This window comes from Cyclospora cayetanensis, unplaced genomic scaffold (genome assembly GCF_002999335.1).
Source record: "Cyclospora cayetanensis isolate NF1_C8 unplaced genomic scaffold, CcayRef3 CcayRef3_contig_126, whole genome shotgun sequence".
NCBI classification, from domain to species: Eukaryota; Apicomplexa; class Conoidasida; order Eucoccidiorida; family Eimeriidae; genus Cyclospora; species Cyclospora cayetanensis.
This window is the reverse complement of record NW_020312066.1, coordinates 66529-89854: the sequence shown is the minus strand read 5'-3', so window position 1 is coordinate 89854 and position 23326 is coordinate 66529. Positions and strand designations below refer to the sequence as shown.

General features: G+C 51.3%; 2 protein-coding genes across 2 annotated transcripts; both read left to right on the top strand.

Annotated features, from left to right (window-relative positions):
• The first annotated feature begins 15349 nt into the window (after positions 1–15349).
• On the top strand, positions 15350–18665 carry LOC34623317 (multiple RNA-binding domain-containing protein 1). The gene is made up of 4 exons (XM_026336409.1): positions 15350–16825; positions 17096–18085; positions 18297–18485; positions 18600–18665. The coding sequence occupies exons 1-4, from the start codon at positions 15350–15352 to the stop codon at positions 18663–18665; spliced, it is 2721 nt and encodes a 906-aa protein (XP_026192194.1).
• Positions 18666–20209: 1544 nt separating this feature from the next.
• Positions 20210–22353, top strand: LOC34623318 (protein kinase C). The gene is made up of 5 exons (XM_026336408.1): positions 20210–20289; positions 20942–21071; positions 21276–21402; positions 21738–22011; positions 22311–22353. Exons 1-5 carry the CDS (start codon positions 20210–20212, stop codon positions 22351–22353), a joined length of 654 nt encoding a protein of 217 aa, XP_026192193.1.
• Positions 22354–23326: the final 973 nt, after the last annotated feature.

The following is a 23326-nucleotide window of genomic DNA, read 5'->3' as shown; positions in this document are numbered from 1 at the left end:
TGCGGTGTCTCAAGAAGAAACTGAACACATCTCCACCAAGCCGCGCTATTCGCATACGGGTGCTCTCGGGCGGCTCTGTGGCACTGATGCTCGCGTGGTTCATGCCTCCAGTGGAGCTGGAGAAGTGACGGAGACCGCTGCAGTTTCTATTATGCCTTTTTTCCTGCGAAAATGAAACCGTTCTGCGCCTCGCTCATGCACTGGAAGACTCTAAAAAGCTTGCCTATCGAGGGATCATGGTTTCGCCGCCTCTCCCAAGACCGTCTGCCTTCGCGGCAAATTGGCGCCTTCGGGGGTTCCAAACCTACCTGCGAATATTAGTGGCCTTCATATACACGTATACACGCGCACTGTGATCTTAGCTAGTGCCACGGGAGCCTGGAACACACAGCACAACCCCTGAAAGACATATTTTAGAGAAACAGGGGCAGTTTGACACAGGTCCTCCGAGATTATCGGACTGCATTCAAGGATGTGATACACGTTTTGCACATCCTCGTCTCTGGAAGGCCTCAGGAGAGCTGCCTTATGGGTGCTTTTAGTCCTGGCCCTTCCTTGCCGTCTCTCCAGTTCATCATCTCTTGATTGGCGGTTTCAGCTCCTCTCTCACGCTCGCTGTATGGGTGTTTGCTTTCCTTCCATTAATTGTCCTTCCCAGTGCATATCTCGCACCTCTCCCGGACTGCACCCCATAGCGAGTTTGCCTAATTAACTGTAACAACGTTAACGTACGTCGAAGTTTGCCCATGCATTTCTTTTCGCCTACTGTCCGTCCGAAGCAGCCTGCCTTTAGGTGTTGACTATCCCCTCTAACCAAAAAAGCACGACTTTTGGCGCTGTTGCTTGATCTCGAGCGTCTGCCAAAAAATAATACAGGCATAGGAGGGCGTGCCCTTGGGCTGCCTCTTCGTGTCGGATTTTCTTGATGCCATCGCTTGTATGGATTCCTTTCTCGTGCCGTTCGCGTTTCTAAAATTTCATGAGGCACTCAAGAGTGCGTTCCTCACCATGTCTTTGGTGCGGCACTGGATCCCAGCGGGACTAAAATGTATTTTTTTGGCGAAACAAAGCTAGCGCTTGACTGTCACCCTTGCTCGGCGTACTGCGAATTTCGGGGCAGTAATGAGAGATGAATCTACGATGGAGATGGCGCTCACTTCAGCATATGCAGCGGATAAATACCGTGTGGCCGTATGGCGGCTCCATGATGTGCTCCTATATGGGCAGCAAGTAAGCGTGCTGGGTGCCAAGAGGTTACAAAAGCTCTAACCCTTCTCCCCGCAATCAGTGCGATTCCAAGATCCCACGGAGTGGGAGCAGCATGGAAAAACTCCAATGATTATATTGTGGCGAAAACGGTGTCGTTGTTCTGTTTGGGGGTTCTGCCATAGGCATCACTTTGCAAGTTGCGTCCTCAAACCCTGGCACAGGTGTCCGTAGAGGGGCTAGTTCCCATGGGCTCTAGTGGACGTACATACACGGCTCAAATAGATAGTCCTTGTCATCGAAAGGCAAAGATTTTGAAAAGGAGAGAACCCAGAGAGCGGCAATAAGAGAGGAGAGGATGGACTGGGAAGAGTATGGCCCAGAAGGGCATCGAGGCACGCAAGAAGGTGCTAATTCAAAACGTTCTCGAACGAAATGCAAGCAAGACTCTCCTGCCAGAGGTTGTGACAAGCAGATGCATAGATATCTGTAGAGCCTGTTTCTTCGCGGTTCCCCGCTACACCGGTCGGCTTAAGAAGCCCTATAGCAACCTGTGTCATGATGGCACTGCCTCTTTCGGTTCATCATGCATCTTAGTTCCCCAGGAAATTGAGATTCAGTACTGCTGTCTTCTAGGGTTAGAGCGGTAAGTTGTGACGTGTAGGTGCTGCTTACTGCACTAGAAAGCCAGCGTTGTTTGCGTCGAATTGTGGGGATGGTCGAATCCACACATTCAACGGCTTTTTAGTCGATCACAGCGTGAAAGAATTTATTATATGCTTATGGGCGATGCAAATCTGTTGCATCTCTATGAATACACCCATAGAAATAAAAAAATATACGTGACTACATGCCTTGTCTAAATCCGTGACTGGTAGTGTGTCTATATACAGTGCCATAGCGACACAGCGTTACCACAAGAACCTTCTGCAGTTAGGGAGCATGTGTGTCCCGGCATACCAAACTGAGGGCCCTTCATAAGCGCACAAGCAATGGCGCATTACCGAGCAGCCACTGCTGCATGAGTTAAGGCTGCTCTGCGGCTCAGAAGAGCTTGCCGCACCTCCAGGCCGTTCAGACCCGAAGTGCTTTTACAAAAAACCAGAGTTCCCCCGTCACCAACCCTGATCCGTACCAATAATACACCCTCAACACGCGAAGGTAAGATTAGAGAGCGGCACCGTCAAGAAAAGCAAGGTGAGGAAGCCCTTCAGAGACAACCGCACGGTAAGCTGCGTAGACACCGCAGACAAGCAGCAGGGGTCACCTTTCTATGATGCGTCATACAGACACTGATTGCGCGCTGCACGCCAAACGATGTAGGGGGGGCACCGGATAGCCCCTAGAAAGCTACGCCGCAGCGTTGCAGGAAGCAGCAGCGACAACAAAAGCAGCGGAGGTACCTCCACCCCTAGCACCACTACCACCCCCTACATATCCAAACAACGGGGGAGCGCAGCCATGCGAATTCGCAGCACCATGCTTTCATTGCATCCGCACACAACTGGCAGCATCGGCACGAACGCACTTTCAAAACTGGGTAGCTCAGCGATCAGGTTGCCCAAGAGATACAGTTCCTGCGGAAGCCTCAAACACAGCGAAACTAAGCCGACAGGAAGGTGTGGCTGTGCCTCGAACTGCGAAGGGAGGCAATGCCTCAGAAGGGGAGGGTGGGCAGAGCTGAGAGCCTAAGGCCTGCTAGAAGCACCTCGAGTTTTGGGAAGTGATCGCCGATAGTTTTGACAGCTGCCTTCAGCACATCCCGTGCAGCATCTGCATCGGTGGCGAGTGTTTCTTCCCGCGTAGCGTCATCTTGAGGTCGACCCAAGAGATTGTCGAAGAGAGAGAAGGACGTCAAAGAGGGAAGGAGAGGCATTTCCTCGGGAGGTAGGGATCTGATTTTGTTGCATCCGAAGGAGATCCTGAGCACACCAACAGTGCATGGAAGCCGTGGGACGGCTCCGTCGTCACGATGCTGCTTTTCGCCATCGAAGAGAGGATTAACCGACCAGGCGGGAAACGTTCACGCCGCAGAAGATCCTGTCAAGGAAGGAGCGCTCGCTACGAGAGCAGCGCCATCAGGCAGCAGCAGCGCAGCAGCTGCATTGGCATTGACAGGACCTACGTGCTCACGGCATGGTGCCCGTTCAGAAGGCGGCGGAAGCCTTTAATGCTGCTAAGCCGGTTGTACTTGAGGTCGAAGATCTCCAAGCGAGGCAGGAGATTCACGAGAAGGCCAACATTTGCATCTCCATTCGCGCTGCTGCTGCTTCCGCCGCTGCAGGGGCGTAGGCTGCAGTCTTCTAGAGACTCAATTTTGTTGTAGTTTAGCCGGAGCTCCCTCAGGCCGAGCAGACACGGCGCCTGAGCGAATCGAGGCAAGCGTCTCAGCTCGTTTGCCGTTAAGCAGAGACTCCAAAGGCTTTCTGCTGCGAGCAGAGAAGGCTGCCAGGCCCCAAGAGACTCTAAAGCCGCCGCAGCAACGCTCCAGTCGAATTCTGTAAGTACATTGCGTGCCAGATCAAAATCCCACGGAGATCCTCCCGCCAGTTCCCCCGTTTCAACACTCCAGGCAACGAGAGCTCCTGGTGTTGCTGCTTTCGTGAGTGAAGGGTGGGCGCTGGAAGTGCCTCGCCGCTGCAGCAACTGTTGCATCACCATTTCCTTCAGCTGCTGTTGCGCGTCGCGAGTCGCCAAGACTGCGTCTCTTTCCACTGCTTCCGCCTTGCCGTCCTGCCCCTGAGTGTCGTGCTTCTGCCGCTTGAGATCTTGCTGCTGCTGATGCTTCTGGACGTAAAGTTCGCAAGACAGTAAGTCTTGCGAAGACGCCAGGTGCTGTTGCCTCCCCAGGAGCCTAATTCGCTGCAGCAGAGGGTCGAAGACGATCGTCAGCCTGCCCCGAATCGCATCTTCTCCTGTTGTTGGCGCTGCTGCTGCTTCTGCTGCTGCGCTTGCCGGCGCTGCCGCAGCACAGACTGGGGAGGTGCCTGAGAGATTCTCCATGGGGCCCCTGTCAGCTTCTCCTCTGCACCAAAAGAGGCCTAGACTGCAGACAATATGAGGCCAGATAAACGGAGGAGAGGCCTCAAGGCTTCCCGCCGGCAAGACTTGGCCTTGTGGCAGATGGCTGCTTCTCAGACACAACGAGCTGCAGCGAGGAGCTGCGGCTGTAGCCGCTCCCGCATGGATAAAATGCAAGTCTAACGAACCCCCAGATACTACTCCTTCGACAGGGGGGTCTAGATCGACGCAGTCTCACAGGGCACGCAAGCGCTGCGAGCGAGCAGGGGGCCCCTCTGGGTGGTCGCCATACCAGAAGCGCTGGGCTGCCTGTAGGGGGCCCCCCCTCCGAGGGTCCATTTCAACGTATTCGAGTGGCATGAAAAGCCGCCACTTCGCCGCGGATACTCCTTCAACGTATTGTCCGGAGATTTTCTCTTCAAGATCGAGGGCGAACAGCACCGGGGTGTCGTGACGCCTGGAGGCACTCGCAGCGGCTCTGTTTCTGGGTATCCCGCACGCTGCACGCGTAAAGCGGCGTCTGTATGCGCGAAATTATCAGCGGCTTTGTTTTCGATTTTCTGCTCGGCTCGCTAGAGAGTACCTCGCTGGACGAACACAAGTAGCGCAGCACCTCCCTGGACCAGAAGCGGCTGGGAGTCTCGGCAGAGGCCGCTGCGGCTTTGACAGTCCCCGCTCCACTAGAAGCAACAAACAGTGTGACGACGAGGACTGCCACTGCAGCACCATTTGATCTGCCCTTCTGAACACCAGGAGCTGCTGAAGAGGAGCATCTGGCCACCTTACAGCGGCAGCAAGAGCACGATCGGGAGCAGCACTCGCCGAGAGAAGGGCAGAGGCAGCGGCTGAAGCACGATGGCTAGCGCACTAGTTCATACGCTGCTGCTACAGACGGAGGGCACTGCAACCGGCGACGCGTGTTTCTCAGTCGTCTCGCTCTTGGCATCCGGCATCTTCTGCCTGGATAGGCATGTTGCAAGGGCCTTCATATTGGCGAGAAATCCACTGGTCAGCTTTCAATGCCTTCCTCCGGAATTCCCTATGCCTCTGTGTGCTTCCTCTTTAAGGAGCTTCCCCTGCTCGCTCGGCAGGGGTCCCTTACTGAGGCCTTCTCTTGTTTGCCGTTGTTGTTGGCTGTGGAAACTGTGCCGTAAAAGGCTTTTAGGCGCAGTTGTAACACAGGTAGGGGGTAAGCGGCTAGGTTTTATGATATGAAGCTGTGTGAGGAGCAGTCTGCAATCTTCTTTTTTGCAGCTTCTCTTCTCCGAATGGTTTGGAAGTCATGCATCGAAGGAAAGTTCGCAAAGGGCACCTCGATGCACAGCATCTTTCGGCAGCAGAGGTTAGTTCTGCCGCTTCTACACTTCTTGCTGCCCCCTTTCATTGCTTTTCCTGCAGCTTTCGCCGTTGGCGTTTGTACGTATTTGTCTTGCAGCAGAGGCTTCAGCAGTTCCTGCAGCAGATGCCACTGCAGTAGTCGACCCAGCAGAAGCTCTCGCAGCACTCTGGGGTGGAGAGGAGCTCTCCTCCGAAGAAGGATCTCCTGATTGGGAAAATGTGCGCTCCGCCCTTTCTTGAGTCTTCAGTAGGGCTTGCATCTCCAGGGTCGAGCCTGGTGTTTGGCGCTACTGGCTTCGAATAAATGTGTGCGAGTTCGTGTGTGCTTGGCTGGTTGGTGTGCAGCTGTTTAGAGCCGACTGCGGGAATGACAACAGGAGCAGCAGCAGCCCCACTACCACCAGCAGTAGCAGCAATAACAGCAGCAGCTTTTCCGATAAGGCGCAGTCAGCACGAGACAACATTCGGGACTTAGAGAAGCAGTTGCAGATATTGGCATCCCTTTTAGAGGAAGTTACAGTAGAGGGCGCCGACCTGCAGACACCCGTAGAGAATCATTCGGTCGTGCACGCTGATGTAGCGTAAGCTGCATGCGATAGAGCCACAGGGTCTAAAGACTGCGAGATGCTCCATGTGCAGCACCGTCAGGGAGCAGTTAAACTGGCGCCTATGGGGCCCTAGGGAGCCGTGAGGTTAGGGGCGGCTCAGATCCTGAAGATACAGGAGGGGTTCTGAAGAGTCTCTTCTTCACAGTATTTTTTTGTGTACGAGAATTTCTGCGCATCAGCCAATAATGTCGGCTGCAGGGCTTTTGGTTGAAACACACGAGAAAGCGTTCCCGCGATCTTTGACATCTATCAGAGATTTTGGGCGTGAATATATTCCACATTGAGAAGGTTTGCTCTCGTGTAGTGCCGTACCCCCTGAAAACGTCCTTTGAGCCCTCTTTAGAGAAGCGCATCCAGAAATACAGGCGCACATTCGACCGTGCGTAGCGGTGACAATGCGGGTTTTGGTGGAGATGTGGATACAAGTGCAGCTCGATGTATGATTTTGTGAAAATCATTACATAAAAGCGCACAGACACTAGAAGATTCCCAGCCACAGGCTATACGCCTACGTGTAGTGTGGGTGCACGTGCAACTGAAAACGCGGAGAGTTACGCACACACGTGTTTTAGCAGTGCTCTCTTTCTGGATATGTCTGTACTCTTGTAGGAATGCACATTTATCGAGTCGGTTTCTGTACCCAACTAAGGGCGGTAGAGGAACCTTTATGGCTCACCGGTAAAATTTTGACCATTCCATGCATCTTGCATACCAAATCTGTAGTGAAATAAATCTTCCAACGGAGCTACGTCTGTCTTAAAGTGATCGTTTTACTATGACCGCATTTTAACATGGTGCCATCATGGTTCGGCATCTCCGCGCCTAAGGTTTACCACAACAATTCTTGAGCAGCTGCCTCTGTCCTCCTACTCACAAGTCTTCGCGGGTGTACATGCTGCTCTCCCAACCCACTATGACATGTGGTGATTTTCCCACCAAAGCCTCCCAGAAGTCTCAAAACGCGATGGTCTGTAGGTGTGCTTTGCACTGGACGAAGCAGGCTGGTTGTCACACAAAGAACTTGCGCGGCATACAATTGAGCAGGGTGGACCGTTGGGTTACGCAAATTCGCGGGGAGTATCGATAAGAGCAACACACTTCATGGGTCCTTTATTTCGCTCTGCATATAGGAACACATCCAGCACTAGCCCACACTGATCCACCTGAATACAGAGGCATACTTAAGCGCTGGATTTTTCAGCTGTCCCACTGACACCCCAGCTCGAGGGCTAGACTGGATTACTTTCCACTAATAATCCGCTAGTGATCCATCTTGCTAATCTGAATCCCATATACATTCGCATTCGTATTTAGCAGCCTTTTTCACGGGCTTCCGATGAATTGCTTTAGTTTTGTTTACGAACCTTTGACTGTTCACCCAACTGCGTGAACCCACAGGAGCGAAGAATATTGAGAATTATGCCTGAGGTAATTTACTTCATGTGTGAACCGGGAAGTAAATTGTGCCTCCACGGTCTTCCAGTTGACATGGCATCTTCGAAATTCCATGGATTTATATGAGGATAAGCTCTTTCCACCTACCTTGCGTACCATATGCAAGCAGAAAAAAACTAAAAAGCTTCTTCCTCCGCAAAACGATTGCATTGGTGCTACGTAACCGGCGACGAGAAAGTGTGCAGCTTTTGCTCCTTGAAAAGGGAGAATTTGCTTTTCCTGCTTGCTCTTGTTGCACTTGCTTATGTATAGTACTACGCCGCTTTTGCCTGTGTCACTGAGAATGTTTTGGCAGTGGCTACAGAACGCGGTTCTCAACAGCGCCATGAGGAAAGGGGATTTCCTATTACGACTTCACTGTAGACCGTCGTTCTTGCGCATCGGTGTATCCAGTTAACATGTTTTCCGGCTATAGCCCAGTATATGCCAAACGAAACTCGGTTATTGGATATTCGGGGACATGTTGCGACACTTTAACAGCATTGAAACTCCTGTTGCTTTAGATGAATAACCACTCAATTTGGTCGATGGAGGAATATCCGATACCGTATCCATGTGTGCTGCAACGCAAAGCTATCTTGTATCGCATGGTTGAATTATAAATTGGAATCCTACCACGCAAGTGCTATGTCAGAGCAAGGCGGGGATTCTTCGTGTTAATGACATGTAAACCGCTTCAGTGGGTTTAGGCACACCACTTTGTGTGTTTATGCACATCGAATTGCTGTTGAACTTTGCGAAGCACGATTCCCACCCTTCCCACCCATGCAACACGATATAGTGGCAAGCTGTAGTCCCCAAAACTGTGTACTGTACTTATAGATACTACTGCCACCTCTTTCACCATTTGTTGCATGTAGCGGCTAAATCTGTCCGTGCTATTCAGCAAAACCGCAAACTCCTTACGATATATCTGTTTCATTGATACATTGAGTTTACCAAGCATGGCTGCTCTGAATACAGCTAGCCCGACATGTCACAGATGCTACAAACCAAGGCATCCCGCACGCACGCAACCTCTGATTGCCCAAGTAGTGGCAAGCTTCTATGGCTTGATATTAGTCGATGCCTAATCAAAAGCCCACTAAAGTAATATGGTCGTAGTAGATTTAATCATCCTTTAATAAATAATATACTCCAATGGAGTGCAACTTCTTTTTCTCCCACGTATTAGGGCTCACTCTGCAGTGCACCCAAATAGGGCTACAACGGTATAAAAGGACTACTCGGTAACGATAAATTGCATTTTCTTTCTAAGATGCCCGCCGATTACAGTGGCGTGTACTAAGCCTATCAGAAACTATCACACAACATCCACCAATATCTGGTTTCAATTCTATGACAATTCAGTATACCCCCGCACCACATGAATGCAGTCCTATGTTGATGCAAAAGTGTAACAACCGCAATGCACTAAGCTTATAGACACCATACCCATTCCCCATACTTGCTGTAGTACGTTGTTTGCTGATAAGGCTTACTTTAAAGCCCCTCTGCACCTATTTTACACATGGGTCCATGTTAAGATCAATTTTGCCTTCTTTCAAACGAATTCCTTGGGAAACGATTGGTACTATGCTGTAGACACACCCAGTTAACACGCGTCAGAAGCGACTCCTTCTTCCACCAATCGGCGCCAAACAGAGCGCTAGGATAGATATGCAAAAGGTAAATATATTTGAGTAAGCCTTCAGAGAAATGGTGCTGTTCACCATAACGGCAATTGTGTGAATCCGCCACCTGAAGCAGACAAAACCCTTTGGCGGCGTTCACGCAAGCGAAACGTACAACACGAAAATCTACTAATAAGTTGCGACGTTAAGTGGCCTGCCTTAACGAATAACATCAGGTTTTTCTCTTCCACTGACCATCCCCTGTCTATGAGATACAGTCAGAACATATGTGCTTTTTACTACATTCAGCGTGAGCACGTTGTCAACTCAGCAGCCTAACGGGTTATACGATGCATGAAATGCTCCAATAAAGCGACAATTGAAGGTGGATAATGAAATGTCCGACTACTTCACGACTAATAGCGGGTATCACACACGGTGTCCTTGGGGTTTCCCCTTCAATAAAGCTAGCCAGCCAGCAGAAACCATGTGCGAGCCAGGCACAACCCCTACGTTTTAGAAGATGTTGTAATTATACAACGATTTGGGGGCACTATTAACTGAATGACTTGAAAGAGTTATGCAGATTCAGAGCCAGTCGAACGTGGCTCCAGGCAAGCCTTGATACGAGTCAGTCAACTCTTCCCAAACATTGAGCGATTAAACGACCAGAGCTGCTTCTAGCTGTAGACCAGCACACTTTTGAGATGCGTACTTTGGGTCATATGGTACTATTCACCAAGATAATGCAGGGAAGAACACAAACAAAGCCCCATCTCATTGTCTATATAATGATCAAGAAATATTAGCACTCACCACACGCGAAGGGTACATTTTATCCTGATATTTGCTTCCATCTGTGGCACACAGATTGTCCAAAGCCCTGCATTCCAGCAGACTATACACTACATCAAGTGGGGGACCTTTGGGGCATGGGTGCTGTATGACAACCGAAATAATCGAATATTACTACGATCTGCCATGCGCATGCTCTGCGAAGCAAATAAAATGCTCCTTAAATACACGTACAGCTTTGGCGGAATCGTGTAAAATACACTTCCTGGTTGTTTGTCGCAAGCGAGCTCATTTCTACAGCAATTAGGACAGACCCGGAGCAACGCTTACTGAATGAGTCAGCCCGTTCATTTGGCAAGCGCCCAGTAGTGCGTACCGTCTCATTTGACATGGACGCAGTATTGCGCAGATATTGTCGGTGCCTTCCTGAAAACTGAAGCACCAAGCCTGCCCTACCTTGGCAGAACTTGAAAGGCATATAATCAAACTCAAGCCAACAAAGCTCTAGAAGGATACATTGATTCTCTTAAAAATAACGCTGATGAAAAACGTGACTCTGTATTAGTGAACACTTTCCTTTGCCATATACGAACTACGAGCATATACCTAACGAATAGTTGCAAGATGAAGGAAACGCACATTCTGTCACCACGTATTTAGCAAAGACAGATTCTTTCCAACATGGCTGATTCAAGTGGCTCCAACACTCTGCAAGCTAGCCGCCCTTAAAGCTCAGACTCTTGATTCCAGAGGCATGCTGTTGGCGGCTAGACCCTCTCCTTACTAGCCAGTGTTAATATATCGTGCATTTAGGCGTCAGTCCGGTAGCAAAGGATGGGTTTCACCAAATTTTTGCAGCTACAGTGTAGTTCAAAAAGCATACATGGTATCACCGCAATGCATAGCACTAGCGAATTCGGAGGTAATTACTTGTCGCATCAGATCCCAAACAGCACGGAAAGCGCAATTGGCGCTGTTGTAAAGGCAGATGATTATGAAGCTGAAAGACTCTGCATCCATCTTGTCTTGGTGATTCCAAAACACGCACCGAGCAAGAGAGCAACAGGAGTGCACGGATAGAATGCAATGGTGACCTGCAGTCAAGAGTGCATAAAGTCTGAGGCGCAGCAGTGTGACACAAAGCATAAGCATCCGAGAGTATGTAGCATGCGTGAGGTTGGCAGCGACAACAAATCGCGAAACACAAACGGCGCCCAAGTTGATACTTTATCGTTCAAAAAATTGACAAAACCTCAAACTTTCACCCATCAAACTTGCTCAATTTAGCAAAAGCACATACTACAAAGTAGGAAAAGTAGTCCATCTTCATACGAAGCTTCACAGAGGCACGTACACTTGCACTACCAATGTTCTCGGGCCAACTTCTTGCATCGGTTACACCAACACCCACAACATGCGGGTAAACAATACCCCTGCCCGAGACTAGCAACCCTGCTGAGTTACTGAGACGTCGTACACACCCGCATCCGTGGACTGCACTGGGCACACAACTTCTCGAGACCATGCACCATTTTCATCATGAGAAGTTAGACAACATATAACCTGCTGTCCGGCTCTCCGCGATAAACCTTACCGCTTGCGCGGTAATGCAGCTCCTGCAAGTTCGTCAGTTCCACCTGTACGTCACAAACTAGAAGCATTGCCACTCCACGCGTTAGCCGTTTGCGCTACTGTTGCGAGGTATTGCGTTCCGTGGAGTCTAGCATCGGGTAGCCCTTCTGGTTTGCCTTTATGGCTAAAAGGCAAGATGGAATGACTAGAATGCCAGGCCAACTGACAAAGCCCATTCTGCCCACACTTACCACCCAGCTTTTCAACGAAAGGTGCCAATACATCGATTTACCCATACACAGCCAGGCACTTCCATCCCTCCGAAGTAAACGTCTTCTACAATTCGTAACGCAATGTCCGGGCAGAACTGGCACTTCCATCTATGCAACGACACCGCATACAAAAAATACACTGAAACGGAAGTAAGTGTAACCAGCAAGTAAAATGCAATTCCGCTGGGTCCCTCCGTGCCCTAGAATTCCAATGTGCATCTAGAAGCCAGTCATTATACCCGTCCAAGCGCTATCGACAAAAGCCCCTTATAACCACAATTCGAAACAATCTAAGCAGATAAAAGTGAAGCAAGCGTAGCAGCGATAAAGGGGACACCATCCCCAGACATTTATTCATCTCGATTGCAACATTCCTTGCTAGTAGTGTAAAAGCTGTAGAGCAAAGTAGACGGTTTCCTGAATCGAGTCGATAGCAATATCACTAAACCAAAATCAAGCATGGCACCAAAGTAAGAGGTCTTCATAAGAATCCGCGTCTTAAAAGAGCTTGTTGTGTAGGAGCAGCATCGAAAACAGCAATATTTCCATCATCAAGCAATGAGCGATTCCCAACGAGTCGGAATACAAAGAGCGTAGCTGCGTACAACAGGAATCATGTATTTGCAGCCAACTGTCGTGCTCCTACTATACCGAACATTTCAGAGATTCACACGTCGATGTGGGGCTTACAACGATTACCTCGCGACACAACTTCCTTAGTCGATACTGAGCTGACAAAACAAATATTTTCACAGAACAGTAAAAACCTGGACGATGACACTCAACGCAAGCACACGCGAAGTTCTCCCATCTCGAGATATATAAACGCAAAACACCTGCCGCTTGAGGACACTATGCATATATAATGTACGACGCAAAAAGAAACCTGGTAAACCAAGGCTGTGTAGGATATGTTTCTCCCTCCGCGACTAGAAGGCACACATAACACTACCGGAATGCACCACTGCCATATGATCTACGAATTCCCAGCAAAACCGGACTTTTTCTAACAAAAGGTTGTCGTTCATGAACACATGTTTGGGAAAAGGGCGAGTATTTTTTGTTATTTGTATTGGTCATAGGCTTCAGGGGGAGGCTGCTGTGAAGGTTTTAGCAGCATCGACTGTTGCGTGCAAATGCGCATCCCAGAAAGCCTCCTGTTCCTCGATGCTAACTTCAAAGTTTTCTTTATGGCACACTATAATGCGTAGATTGTGAAGGGTTGTGACCCTAGTTCTTGGTGAATGCAGCTCCGATACAACATTGTAAGCGAACATGTGCCATCCTCTTTGTTGAATGTACTCTACACCGGAATGACAGGATCAGCCACGCGCTCCATGTAGCCTACTTGGGTCTCTTTCTTCCATACCATATTGTGCATGTGTTCAGGGAGTGTGGTACGCTTGATATCCCTATGTCAGCTTCATCGTAAAACGCGAGGGTACACGCAGCGTGAAGCGGATTTTGACTGCCTGCTCCATATGTACTGCACGTAAAAGTTTCCACCCTAATATCCACATATCCGTTCTGGAGGTTGTGTTTTTTCTGACCGCGCAACTCCGCACAGCCACGGGTTTGGCAGAGATGCACCGTCCGGTTGAAGGGCTACAATGTCATTTACACAGAATACACCTGCATGTTGAATTTCGGCACGGTCGGCAAGGGCCCTACAAAGGCTTTGTAAGATTTCCTGCTACGAAATATAAAGTCACCCGTACGAGGGTAGTACGAGACGCAGGAAAAATGCAAGCTCTTTGGAGATTCTGATGAAAAACAGCTGTCGGGCGAGGCATGGGTCAACTCTAAGTCCAAAAAGCCGAATATGTGTCAAAATTCAAACCCATAAATCGTCCTTCTGACATTAAACAGCAGCATTTAGTATGTTGATTCAAGTCACGCGTATAATACTGCGCTCGTCAGAAAGTTTTACAAGATGTCGCATATTGACAACTGGGCAAAGCACAGTGTGGCTCTATGATAAGCGAGTAGTTCGATAATTGTGCAGTAGACGATTGCTGCATTTCGAGCTATCATTCGTCACTGAGTGTCACACGAGCCAAAAAAAACGCGTCTGCTGGATGCTTGCATTCAGATCTCAGATAAAATTTTGATTCAGGGAGTACTCCGCCGTAATCTATGCGAGTTTGCATTGAGCACATGAATTGAGGGACGGAAAATTAGCGAAGACTTGAACAGTGACCTTACTGTGGTTCAGCACATAAGTCTCTCCCTGGCTTTGTGCAAGCGTCTACTATCATGGTTGCATATGCTGTACCTGCGATTTAGATCACTGATCATTCCTCGATAGAACCAGATTGGCACTTAAGCAAAATCATTTCCTTCCAGTGAGCACGTACGGCAAAATTTTGTGTTGGCAGTCTCTCTGTTTATGTGTCTGCGTAGAGATCATTTCTTGTTTTTCTACTGAGGCTTTTGATTGGCACAAGCCTGCTACGAGAGTGGGCGCATACATGTACTAACCAACAACTTGTCGTGCAGCCAACAATACTCTCGTGAAGCTAATGCGCCTTCAGAGGATAGGAAATATCAAACAGCACGATGCATAAAGGATACGAGCTAGTGGCCACCAGAGCGCCAGCATTTGACGTCAAACCTTGCCATCCAACTCAAGGCAGAGCACTACTAATTGAGAACGATTTCCGAAAGCCCCCTACATCAAGAACGAAGACCGTTTGAACCTCGACATGTTGCAGCTCAGGCATACAGTACAGCCGAGTTAGGTAGGCACCCACGAATGTGAGCACTGGGATGACAGAATCCTCAGCTAGGAGGGAGCCCGCAATTGAGGTTTGTGCCAAGTAGGATACAGGTGCTTGCACAGCTCTTAATGCGTGATTACTCGCCAGCCTGGCCAATCGCAGAGAAGGCTGCTTTGCATGCCGTGTTTTCGCAGAGAATACAGTAGGTCTGTGGCACGCAGCGCATAGACACAGAGCGCTTCGGTTTCTGTTTTGGCTCAACCGGTAGCGCAGCAGTTTTGTCTCACAAGTCTAAACTGTTGAGAGTGTAGGTGTCTGCGGGTTCAAAAGGAATATCTGTTTACGCCTTCTTCTAGACCTGTGCCTCTATGCCCTAACTCTACGAGCAACACATACACTCCACACCCAGCACGGTGCGCCGAACCATCAACTCTAAATGAAGCGAAACAACCGTCTTTCAAAGTCGTCCGCTGCTGAAATCGTATAACCCCGACCTCAAACCCCATCCCCGATAAAACAAGGGTGGCCCCAGTAGTCCGACCCACACCGGGGCCCCACAAGGCGTGTTTCCTTTGGATCTTCTGCGACTTCTGGGGGTGGCCTTTTAATGAGAATGCCTTATTTGTTCCCCTTTTGACCCGCATTGGCCCCTAAAGTCAAGGTTTTGATCGGAATACCCCACAGCCGTGTTTCCTCATCCTAGCACCCTAGGGGCCCCTGCACCAGAGGGGCCCTCCCGCGTTTGAACAATGAGGCAAAGCCGCGTAAGCACTCCGCCGAAGGGGGCAACAGCTTCAAAAAGGAAACTCCAGCTCAATTATCGGAAAGAAGGAGAGAAGGAACGGCAGCCACAGCAGCAGGAGCAACGATCTAGGACGGGGTCTGTACCCAGCGCAGAGAGTAGGGGGCACCCGAGCAGGCCCTACTACACCCCAGTCGCTGTTCCTGTAAACTACAGAAGCAGCAGGGTGATCATCAAGAACCTTCCGCCCTTCATAACTGAGGCTGCCCTGCGAGAGCACATCGCTGCCGCTGCGGCAGGAAGCAGCCGGCGTGGCAAACTCGACGCCAGCAGCGTCACGGACTGCGTTATTAAACGAAACAAGGCAGGCAAAAGCAGAGGGATTGCTTTTGTGGGCCTCGAAAGCGAAGCTGCCGCCGCTGCGCTGCTGGAGCGGCTCAAGGGGACTTACGTGTACACCAGGAAGATAGAGCTGGATTACGCATTGCCGCGTTCATTTGTTGCCGGCACCGCTGCTGGAGCGGGGGTAGCAGAAGATACAGCAATCAAAGTTGCAGCAGAATCACCCGAAAAGAATTCAACAGATCCCTCAGCAGCAGGAGCTACGGGCGCTGTCTCGGGGGCCTGGAAGCAGAAAGTCGTTCCACGAAAGGCAGGTGTAAGGTCGGAGAGGCACCATGTGCTATTCGATTATGGCGAGGATACGTCTACCAAAAGAGCAGAAGCCGCAGAAGAAGGCACAACTGCTGCGGCAGCAGCCGCGCTGTCTGAGCTCCTTCAGCAGGACGGCGACGATGACTTAGCGTGGCTGCATAAGCAGAAGCACCAAGGAGAGGAGGCTGCTTCCACACAAGGGGGGGCACTGAATCAGGAGCAAGATGCGCTGCGCGAGGAGGAGCGTCAGCTGATCGAGGAGCATGGGCGCATCCTCATTACGAATCTGCCTTACTGCTGCAGCGAAGAGGATCTGAGATGCCTGTGCAGCACCGCAGCAGGAGAGACGGCGGGGGTGTATATAATGAAAGACAGCGAAACTGGCAAGCCTCAAGGACGAGCGTTCGTCACATTTGTCTTTCCTGCCGCAGCTGCTGCTGCTCTTGAGAAACTCAACGGGATGGTATACAGAGGCCGCATCCTTGCTGCAGTTGCTGCAAAGCCAAAGGAGCAGCGCCAGCAGCAGCAGCGGGCGGAGAGGGAGAAGAGCAGCTATAAGAAGAGGCAGCAGCTGCTCCGACAGCAACAGGTAGAGCAGCTGCAGCCACACAAGAGCTGGAATTTGCTCTACATGTTGCCTTCTGCCGCGGCAGACGCAGCAGGGGCAGATCTGGGAGTCTCAAAGCGTGACTTGCTACTGCAAGGCCAAAGCCATCAGCAGCAAAGTGCTGCAGCGGCAGCAACCCTTGCAGAGGCTCACGTACTACAGCAAACCAAGGAGTGGATTGAAAGGGAAGGCCTCCTTCCCGCCGCGTTTATCAGGAAGGGTGTCGATGTGCTGACTGCAAAGTATGACGAGAAGGTACACACTTTACCGGCGAGGAGTGAAGACACGCTGATTGTTAAGCATTTGCCAGCTGCTCATGTAGTTCCTTCTGAGCTGCTGAATATGTTCAGCCGGCACGGGGAGTTGCTGCGGTTCTGTCTCTCCCCTATGAAGACCCTTCTCGTGGTGCAGTTCGCCACGGCTGCTGCTGCTGCTGCCGCCTTCAAGCACCTCTCGTATAAGAAGTACAAGAACACGCCTCTCCTCATCGAGACGGCACCGACGCAAGTGTTCAAGGAAGACGTGGAACGCGCACAGGACGCAGCAGCGGAGGCAGCTGTTGCTGTCGCTGCTGCGGAGGCGGTAGGTGCAGCTGGAGGGGGAGGAATAGCGCCTTTTGCATCAACGGATGACAAAAGAACCTCACTTTCTCAGCAGACACTTCTCGACGGGCAAAAACGGCCAGAAGAACCTCCAGAACCATCTGCTGCACCCGAGGAGGAGTTCGGGGAAGAGCAGCCAACGGCGGCAGTGAGGGGCTTTCTGTTTGTAAAGAACTTGAACTTCAAGACAACGGAGGGAGCTTTTAGAGAGGCTTTTGCGGCTACTCGCGGGTTCCTAGGAGCGCGTTTAATGACGCGAAAGGGCCCCCAAAAGACTTTAGGGAGCTCTGCTGAGCTCCTGTCAATGGGTTATGGCTTCATTGAATACGAGTCAACCGAGGCTGCAGCCGTCGCAGCCAAACAGCAGCAAGGAATAGTTGTAGACGGCCATGTGCTTCAGGTGTCGTTGGCGAAGCCGCGCAGCACGAGCAGCAACAACAGCAGCTGCAGCAGTGGCAGCAGTGGCAGCAGCGCGAAGAAGAGTCCAGTCAAAAGCAACAAACTGATCGTCAAGAATTTGGGGTTCGAAGCTTCGAAAAAGGATCTGCGCGCTCTCTTCTCTGCATACGGGGAGGTAACGGCTGTGCGCATTCCCAAGAATCCTGACGGCAACAGCAGAGGCTTCGGCTTTGTCACTTTTGCAGCGGCAGCAGCTGCTGGTGCCGCCATGGAAGCGCTCAGTAGCGCGCATCTTTACGGCAGACGCCTCATCCTCGAATACGCAGAATCCGGAATCCAGACGACACTGCAAAGAGGGCCTCTCGTCCAGCCGACAGAGCAGAACAAGCAACAGGATGAGCAACGGGAGGCGTCGCGTGACTCGGACGCAGAGGGACGGCGCAGCAGCACGACAAGCAGGAAAAGAAGTGCAGCTCAGCAGGTGAATGGGAATGCCGAAAAATCGAAAAAGGGGAGGAAGCACGCGTAGGGCATCTATTGATGTCTCTCCAGTACTCTCCCTAAATCTGTGACAGAACAAAGACGACATTCGAGAGTCATATGGACTTTAGGCGGTTCCTCGATGTTTTGTACAAAGAATTTGGAGGGGGTCTCAAGGGGTTTCGCCACACACATCTTAGGCTACTTGAAAGACGTTCTGCGCTGCGGCGGTTTGCCCCGCTGTGTCTGGTACTGCTGTAATTTATGGTTGTATTCAGGGATGGGGATTAGTTGGCGGTAGGGAGCAGTTGCACGGCGACAGCCTATTCGTAGGGGTTTTTGCCAGTCAGTGTATTCCTACATATCTCGGGAGAAGAGGAACAGACTCACTATTTGCCAAAGTAAAAAGCTCCACCTCACGTTCTGGCCCAAAACCTTCACCTCAGAGTTTCTAGACCCCAGACACTTACGTCATTTTAAAAGCGCGCAAACCAGTGGGAGCCCCCTGCATTCAGTTTGAAACGATGCAGCCCTTAATATTGCTGGCAGGCACATCGGTTAAAGAACATGAGGCCGAATAGAGAAGAGCCAATGTTTCTGACACGCAGCCAAAGCCAACACACAGTGCACCCTAAACATGGACGGCGCGGTAGTTTGCTGTGAGCCAAGGCTCTCGCCGCAAGGGCTTTGAACGATACCGCAATCCGTGAAAGCAGATTATATGAACACAAGAAGCATCACCGGAAGAGCTATCATCGATGCCACACGACGCTGCCCAAGTGCTTTCTAAAATAACTGGCCGTTCACGGATGTAATTCTGGAGCAGGAAATGCCGCTGCAACAATGGAATTTTACTCCTGCGGGAAAGTTACAGACATGCAACTTCTGTCAGGCTTTCCATTCATCACCTTCGCGACGGAGGGTGACCATGCGGCTACTAAGAGAGACGCAGGAACCCTTATAAGCAAATAATCAGGTTCCCCAAGGGCTCCTCTTGCAAACAATATTTGAAGGACGATCAGAACCTTTTCTGCTCCTCATTTTACCCAATAAAACGCCTAGTCCGAATTCTTGAGCACGCTTGAAATTGGAGGGCGTGAAGGTACAACTGGTAGTGCTCCATGATAGTGAAATGTGTCGAGGCAATGGACTTTAAATGCCCCAGAGAGACGCTCTGTACGAAGTGCGAAGGACGCTATAACGTGCAGGCAAGCTGCCCTACTAGTGTTTTCTCTTTCGCGGTTGAATAAGACCGAGTGGTTCGTGGCAGGCAAACAAGGATGGCACTTTACATGGATGTAGGAAGAGCATTCACAGAATTCACTCCTCCATGATATTGAACATTCAGTGCCGCAGGGCAGGAAGAAGTGGATTTTATTCCTACAATAAAAGTTCACGTTGCTGCTATTATGGCGGAATTTTTTCATGCGTTGCTTCCCCCTTCCCTCGTTTCCCCAGTCTCTCTGGCCTTCGAGGGGCCTCCCCCTAGTTTGCTTGTACACGGCCCACTAAGCTGCGCTAGCTGTGGTTTTCGTGAAAACGGCAAGCTGCACAGGCATCTACAGGCCATACAGCCAATTCTGCGGAACAGGATTCACAGCGAAGCCCTTTTGCGGGAGGAGGAGGCAACGAAATTGCCGTGGACGCCCATGGCCAAGCGAGTGCCTTGCTCGCCAGATGAGATACCCTCTTTGACATGCATTTAATCGGAGCACGAGCCCGGCTGCCATTCAATTTTCGTGCAACAGACCACTTCCGCTGTGCATGGCTTTCTCGAATAGACCTGTGACACAGGGGTGTCGGCAGAAACTTGCGGTGGAAAAATCGCCGGGCATGGGGTGTACCGCAGTTCTCACGAGCCGGAGTAATTCGCCTGCGAAAGTTTAGTTTCCCGCAGCAAAAATTTGTTGCTTTGAGGGACTTGTGCAAGCCCGTAGCAGTCGCTGTGGGGCCCCTCATTTTTAGCTGAGAAATCGCTGTGAGGTCTCTAGGTCTCACTGGCTTAGGGGTTCCACTGAAACGTCCGTCTGTTGGGTTGTCTCTCTTGGAATATCTTGTCTATAGAAATCACCGCATTCTCTGTTTTGCTTTTCCGGCAGTTGGCCCTTGCATGACACATTTTTAGATGCCCGAAAGTCTGCCTGCTCGCGCCGTCGCTCAAGGAGGTGCTCCTGCCGAGCCGTCGACTTGTACCATTCCACCCCAGTCCTCGACCCCAAGCCTTCCAAGCTAAACGCTGCTCGTCAAAACAAAAGCTTTGAAGGGATTTTCACAGCATGGAAGCGGGGAGTCGGAGCAATCAACTGCGGAGTTGCGTGGCTGGCGGTCCAGGGACCTGCGTGCGGCAATACATGAAGCTGAAGGCTCTTGCTTCGTGCAGCAAAGCCACTGTCTGGCTCGTGCAGAGACAGCAGGAAGAGGATCGTCTACAGCAGCAGGACGACGACGCGGACGACTGCTGCTGCTGCTCCGCCCCTTGTACCCGTGCTGGAACCAGTCTGCAATACTTTGCCTTGAAGGAAATCCCCCTGAGCTCAGTCAAATCCACGAAGCAGGCGGAGCACCTCTGGGGCGAGCGGCGTTGTCTCGAGGCCCTCAGAGGGAATCCGATCGCGCAGAAAGGATGCCATAAACTGTAAATAGTTGCACATCCTTCTGCGCACACTGTGTGTCGTGAATTGCCTTCGAATCTGAACCAAGTCGGCCCCTTCCTTCCCCCTCCCCCGTTTCCTCCCTTCTTGTGGAGCTGTCATCGTAAGGCCCTTTCCGTATGCCTGCAGCAGCTCTACAGGCGTCGCTCTGAGGTCTCGCATGGGAGGACTAGGCGTATGCTCCTGGCGCTCTGTGTGTGGCGTAGGGAAGAGTGCTTCAGAGAGGACGGGTTCCTCTATTTTGTATTCGAATTTCTTCCTGGAGGGCCCCTCTTCCGGCATATTAGAGCCGCAGGAGCCCTTCCTCTGGAACAAGCCAAGTGGTATGCGGCCGAGGTAAGGCCGGAAAAATCAGTGAACGCAAAGAGGCGCGCCGCCTCTTGCGGCTTCCCAGACTTTCTGTCTGTCGCGCCAAACAGAACTCCCCGCTTTGTTTTTGCTCCCCGGCATTTGATCCAAACATCAAGCGCAAAAGGGTCTGCGAGTTGCTAAGCGCTCTCCGTCTATCTATGGGGGGGGGGTCAAACTTGTGTCTCGCAGTTGGTAGAAACTCTTGATCGGCTTCACGCATGCGGCTGGGTACACAGAGATATTCAGGCGGCAAATGTCGTTCTTACTGCGACGGGAAGGCCAAAACTCGCAGATTTCGGATTTGCTTTCCACATCAGAAGCCGGCAAGCACGAAGCCCCTTAACAAAGAGTTTCTCCACACACCTACACAGATATACATATACACATACATATACATGCACACATACATATACACATACATATACACATACACATACATATACATATACACATACATATACATACACATTCACACATACACACACATATACCCGCCCCTCAGCGTCCCTCTTACTTTGTACTTTGGGCATGTAGCGTCTTTGAGCCCTCTGTGGGCATGCTGTGTGTATTGGGGGATCTGCTTGTTTTAACAAGATTGATGGGTTCGAAGCTTGAGGGCTGTAAAGGGTGCAGGTTTGAAGCTCTGTACGCATACGCGCAGACCTCGTGCTGCGTCTTTCTGCGGTACGCGGCACGCGATGGCGCCTGAAGTTGCTGCTCGCGCCTTAGCAAGGGAATCGACGCCTCCTACTGACGAGGCTTTCGCGGAGGGTCCTCCTGCTACTGAGGATCTCTCCTCTGCTAGTTCAAAGACGGTTCCTAAGCCTTGTGATGACACAGCGCAAGGCGCTACGTCTGGCATTGCGCAAGAGGGACAGGGGTCACCGGAGCAGAAGGAAGGGTACTTGGGGCCCCCCGTGGATTGGTGGGGCCTTGGCGTTCTCCTTTACGAATGCCTTACGGGGTAGGCAAGGGAGGTTTGGGGTGTCTTTGTTTCGGCGATTTGCTGCAGGCTGTGAGCGCCGCCAATGCTGCTGCTCCTGCTGCTGCTGCGACAGTTAGTCGTCACTTGCACTAGCTATTCCTATCAGCGTTTGGTCTTTGCGTGCCGTCTCTTGCGTTTGTTGCCGCTTGTGCCTTGTCCTTCGCCTCCTGGCACTGCCGTCCTTGCCTTTCCTCTGTTTCTCATGGCATGCCGCTGCGGCCCCTCCTCTGTCTCTGCAGCACCGCCCCCTTTGGCTATAAAGACTTTGAGAAGCACCCGTGAGAACCATGGACTGCTGCTGCTGCAATTGGCTGCTGCGAATGCCTGTGCCGATTCTACCGCTTCTAAGCCCCACAGCTGCTGGTGCCACAAGAGCCCTTCAGTCTGATCTGCTCCTGCCTTAGCTACTTCTGCTAACTTCTTCCCTCCGCGCGGGGAGCTTCCACGGACGCTAGTGCCGTAGATGTTGTTACTGCAGGTTCCTAAGGATTTGGGACTTGGCTGCATGCGCCCCCGAATCTGTCGCCTATCCAGAATCTTCGCATCTCCCAGTCGAGGCCAAGGACCTCATCAAGGCCCTCCTGCAGGTGTGCTGCTGCTTCTGCACGTGCCCTTTTTTGCGGAGGCGGCATGCGTTCCTCTCGTTGCTCAGTATGTTCTATAGCGCTTCCTGTGCAGCTATCGCTATCTCCCTGGAAGACCTGGTATTGCCGTAGTCACACCTGCTGCCGCTGCTGCTCACGCAGGCGGATCCTCAGCGGCGGCTGGGAACGCAGGGCGGAGCAGCAGAAGTAAAAGCCCATCCATTTTTTTCAGGAATTCCGTGGGACCTACTGGGGGCCCCCCCCGGAGCCTTAAGTCCCGAAAAAGAGGAAGCACTCAGGGCAGCAATACCACCCTTCGATTGTGCAGCGGCAGACAGCACTTTTGCACTCTTGAGGGATGCCGAGACGGTAAGAGAGGCGAAGTTAGTTTGTGCTTTGTTTCTTTTCACCTCGGCTTTCCGGATGTACCGACCCCCACAAACCAGGCTCCTTCAGCTAAGCCCTTCCGCGTCCGTTCCATCCCTTATGTGCACTTTATTCTGGTGTTTGCATGCAGAGTGCTTCCTTCTTTGCGTTTCCCCCTTGCGCCTCCAGTGTCGTTGCACTTTTCGCTTGTTTTCTTCCCCTTCTGTGGCGTGTTCTCCCCTCGCCGTCAGCTCTTTCTGAAGCAGCCTTCGTTGTGTGCGCCGCTCCCAAACGACTTTACATGG

Coding starts and splice junctions, on each gene's coding strand:
- LOC34623317 (XM_026336409.1), top strand. CDS start 15,350: ATGAGGCAAAGCCGCGTAAGCACTCCGCCGAAGGGGGCAACAGCTTCA. Junction 16,826..17,095: donor CCGCGTTTATCAGGAAGGGT/GTCGATGTGCTG, acceptor CTCCTCATCGAG/ACGGCACCGACGCAAGTGTT. Junction 18,486..18,599: donor CAGACTCACTATTTGCCAAA/GTAAAAAGCTCC, acceptor CCCTGCATTCAG/TTTGAAACGATGCAGCCCTT.
- LOC34623318 (XM_026336408.1), top strand. CDS start 20,210: ATGCCCGAAAGTCTGCCTGCTCGCGCCGTCGCTCAAGGAGGTGCTCCT. Junction 20,290..20,941: donor ACTTGTACCATTCCACCCCA/GTCCTCGACCCC, acceptor TGTGTGGCGTAG/GGAAGAGTGCTTCAGAGAGG. Junction 21,072..21,275: donor CCAAGTGGTATGCGGCCGAG/GTAAGGCCGGAA, acceptor TGTGTCTCGCAG/TTGGTAGAAACTCTTGATCG.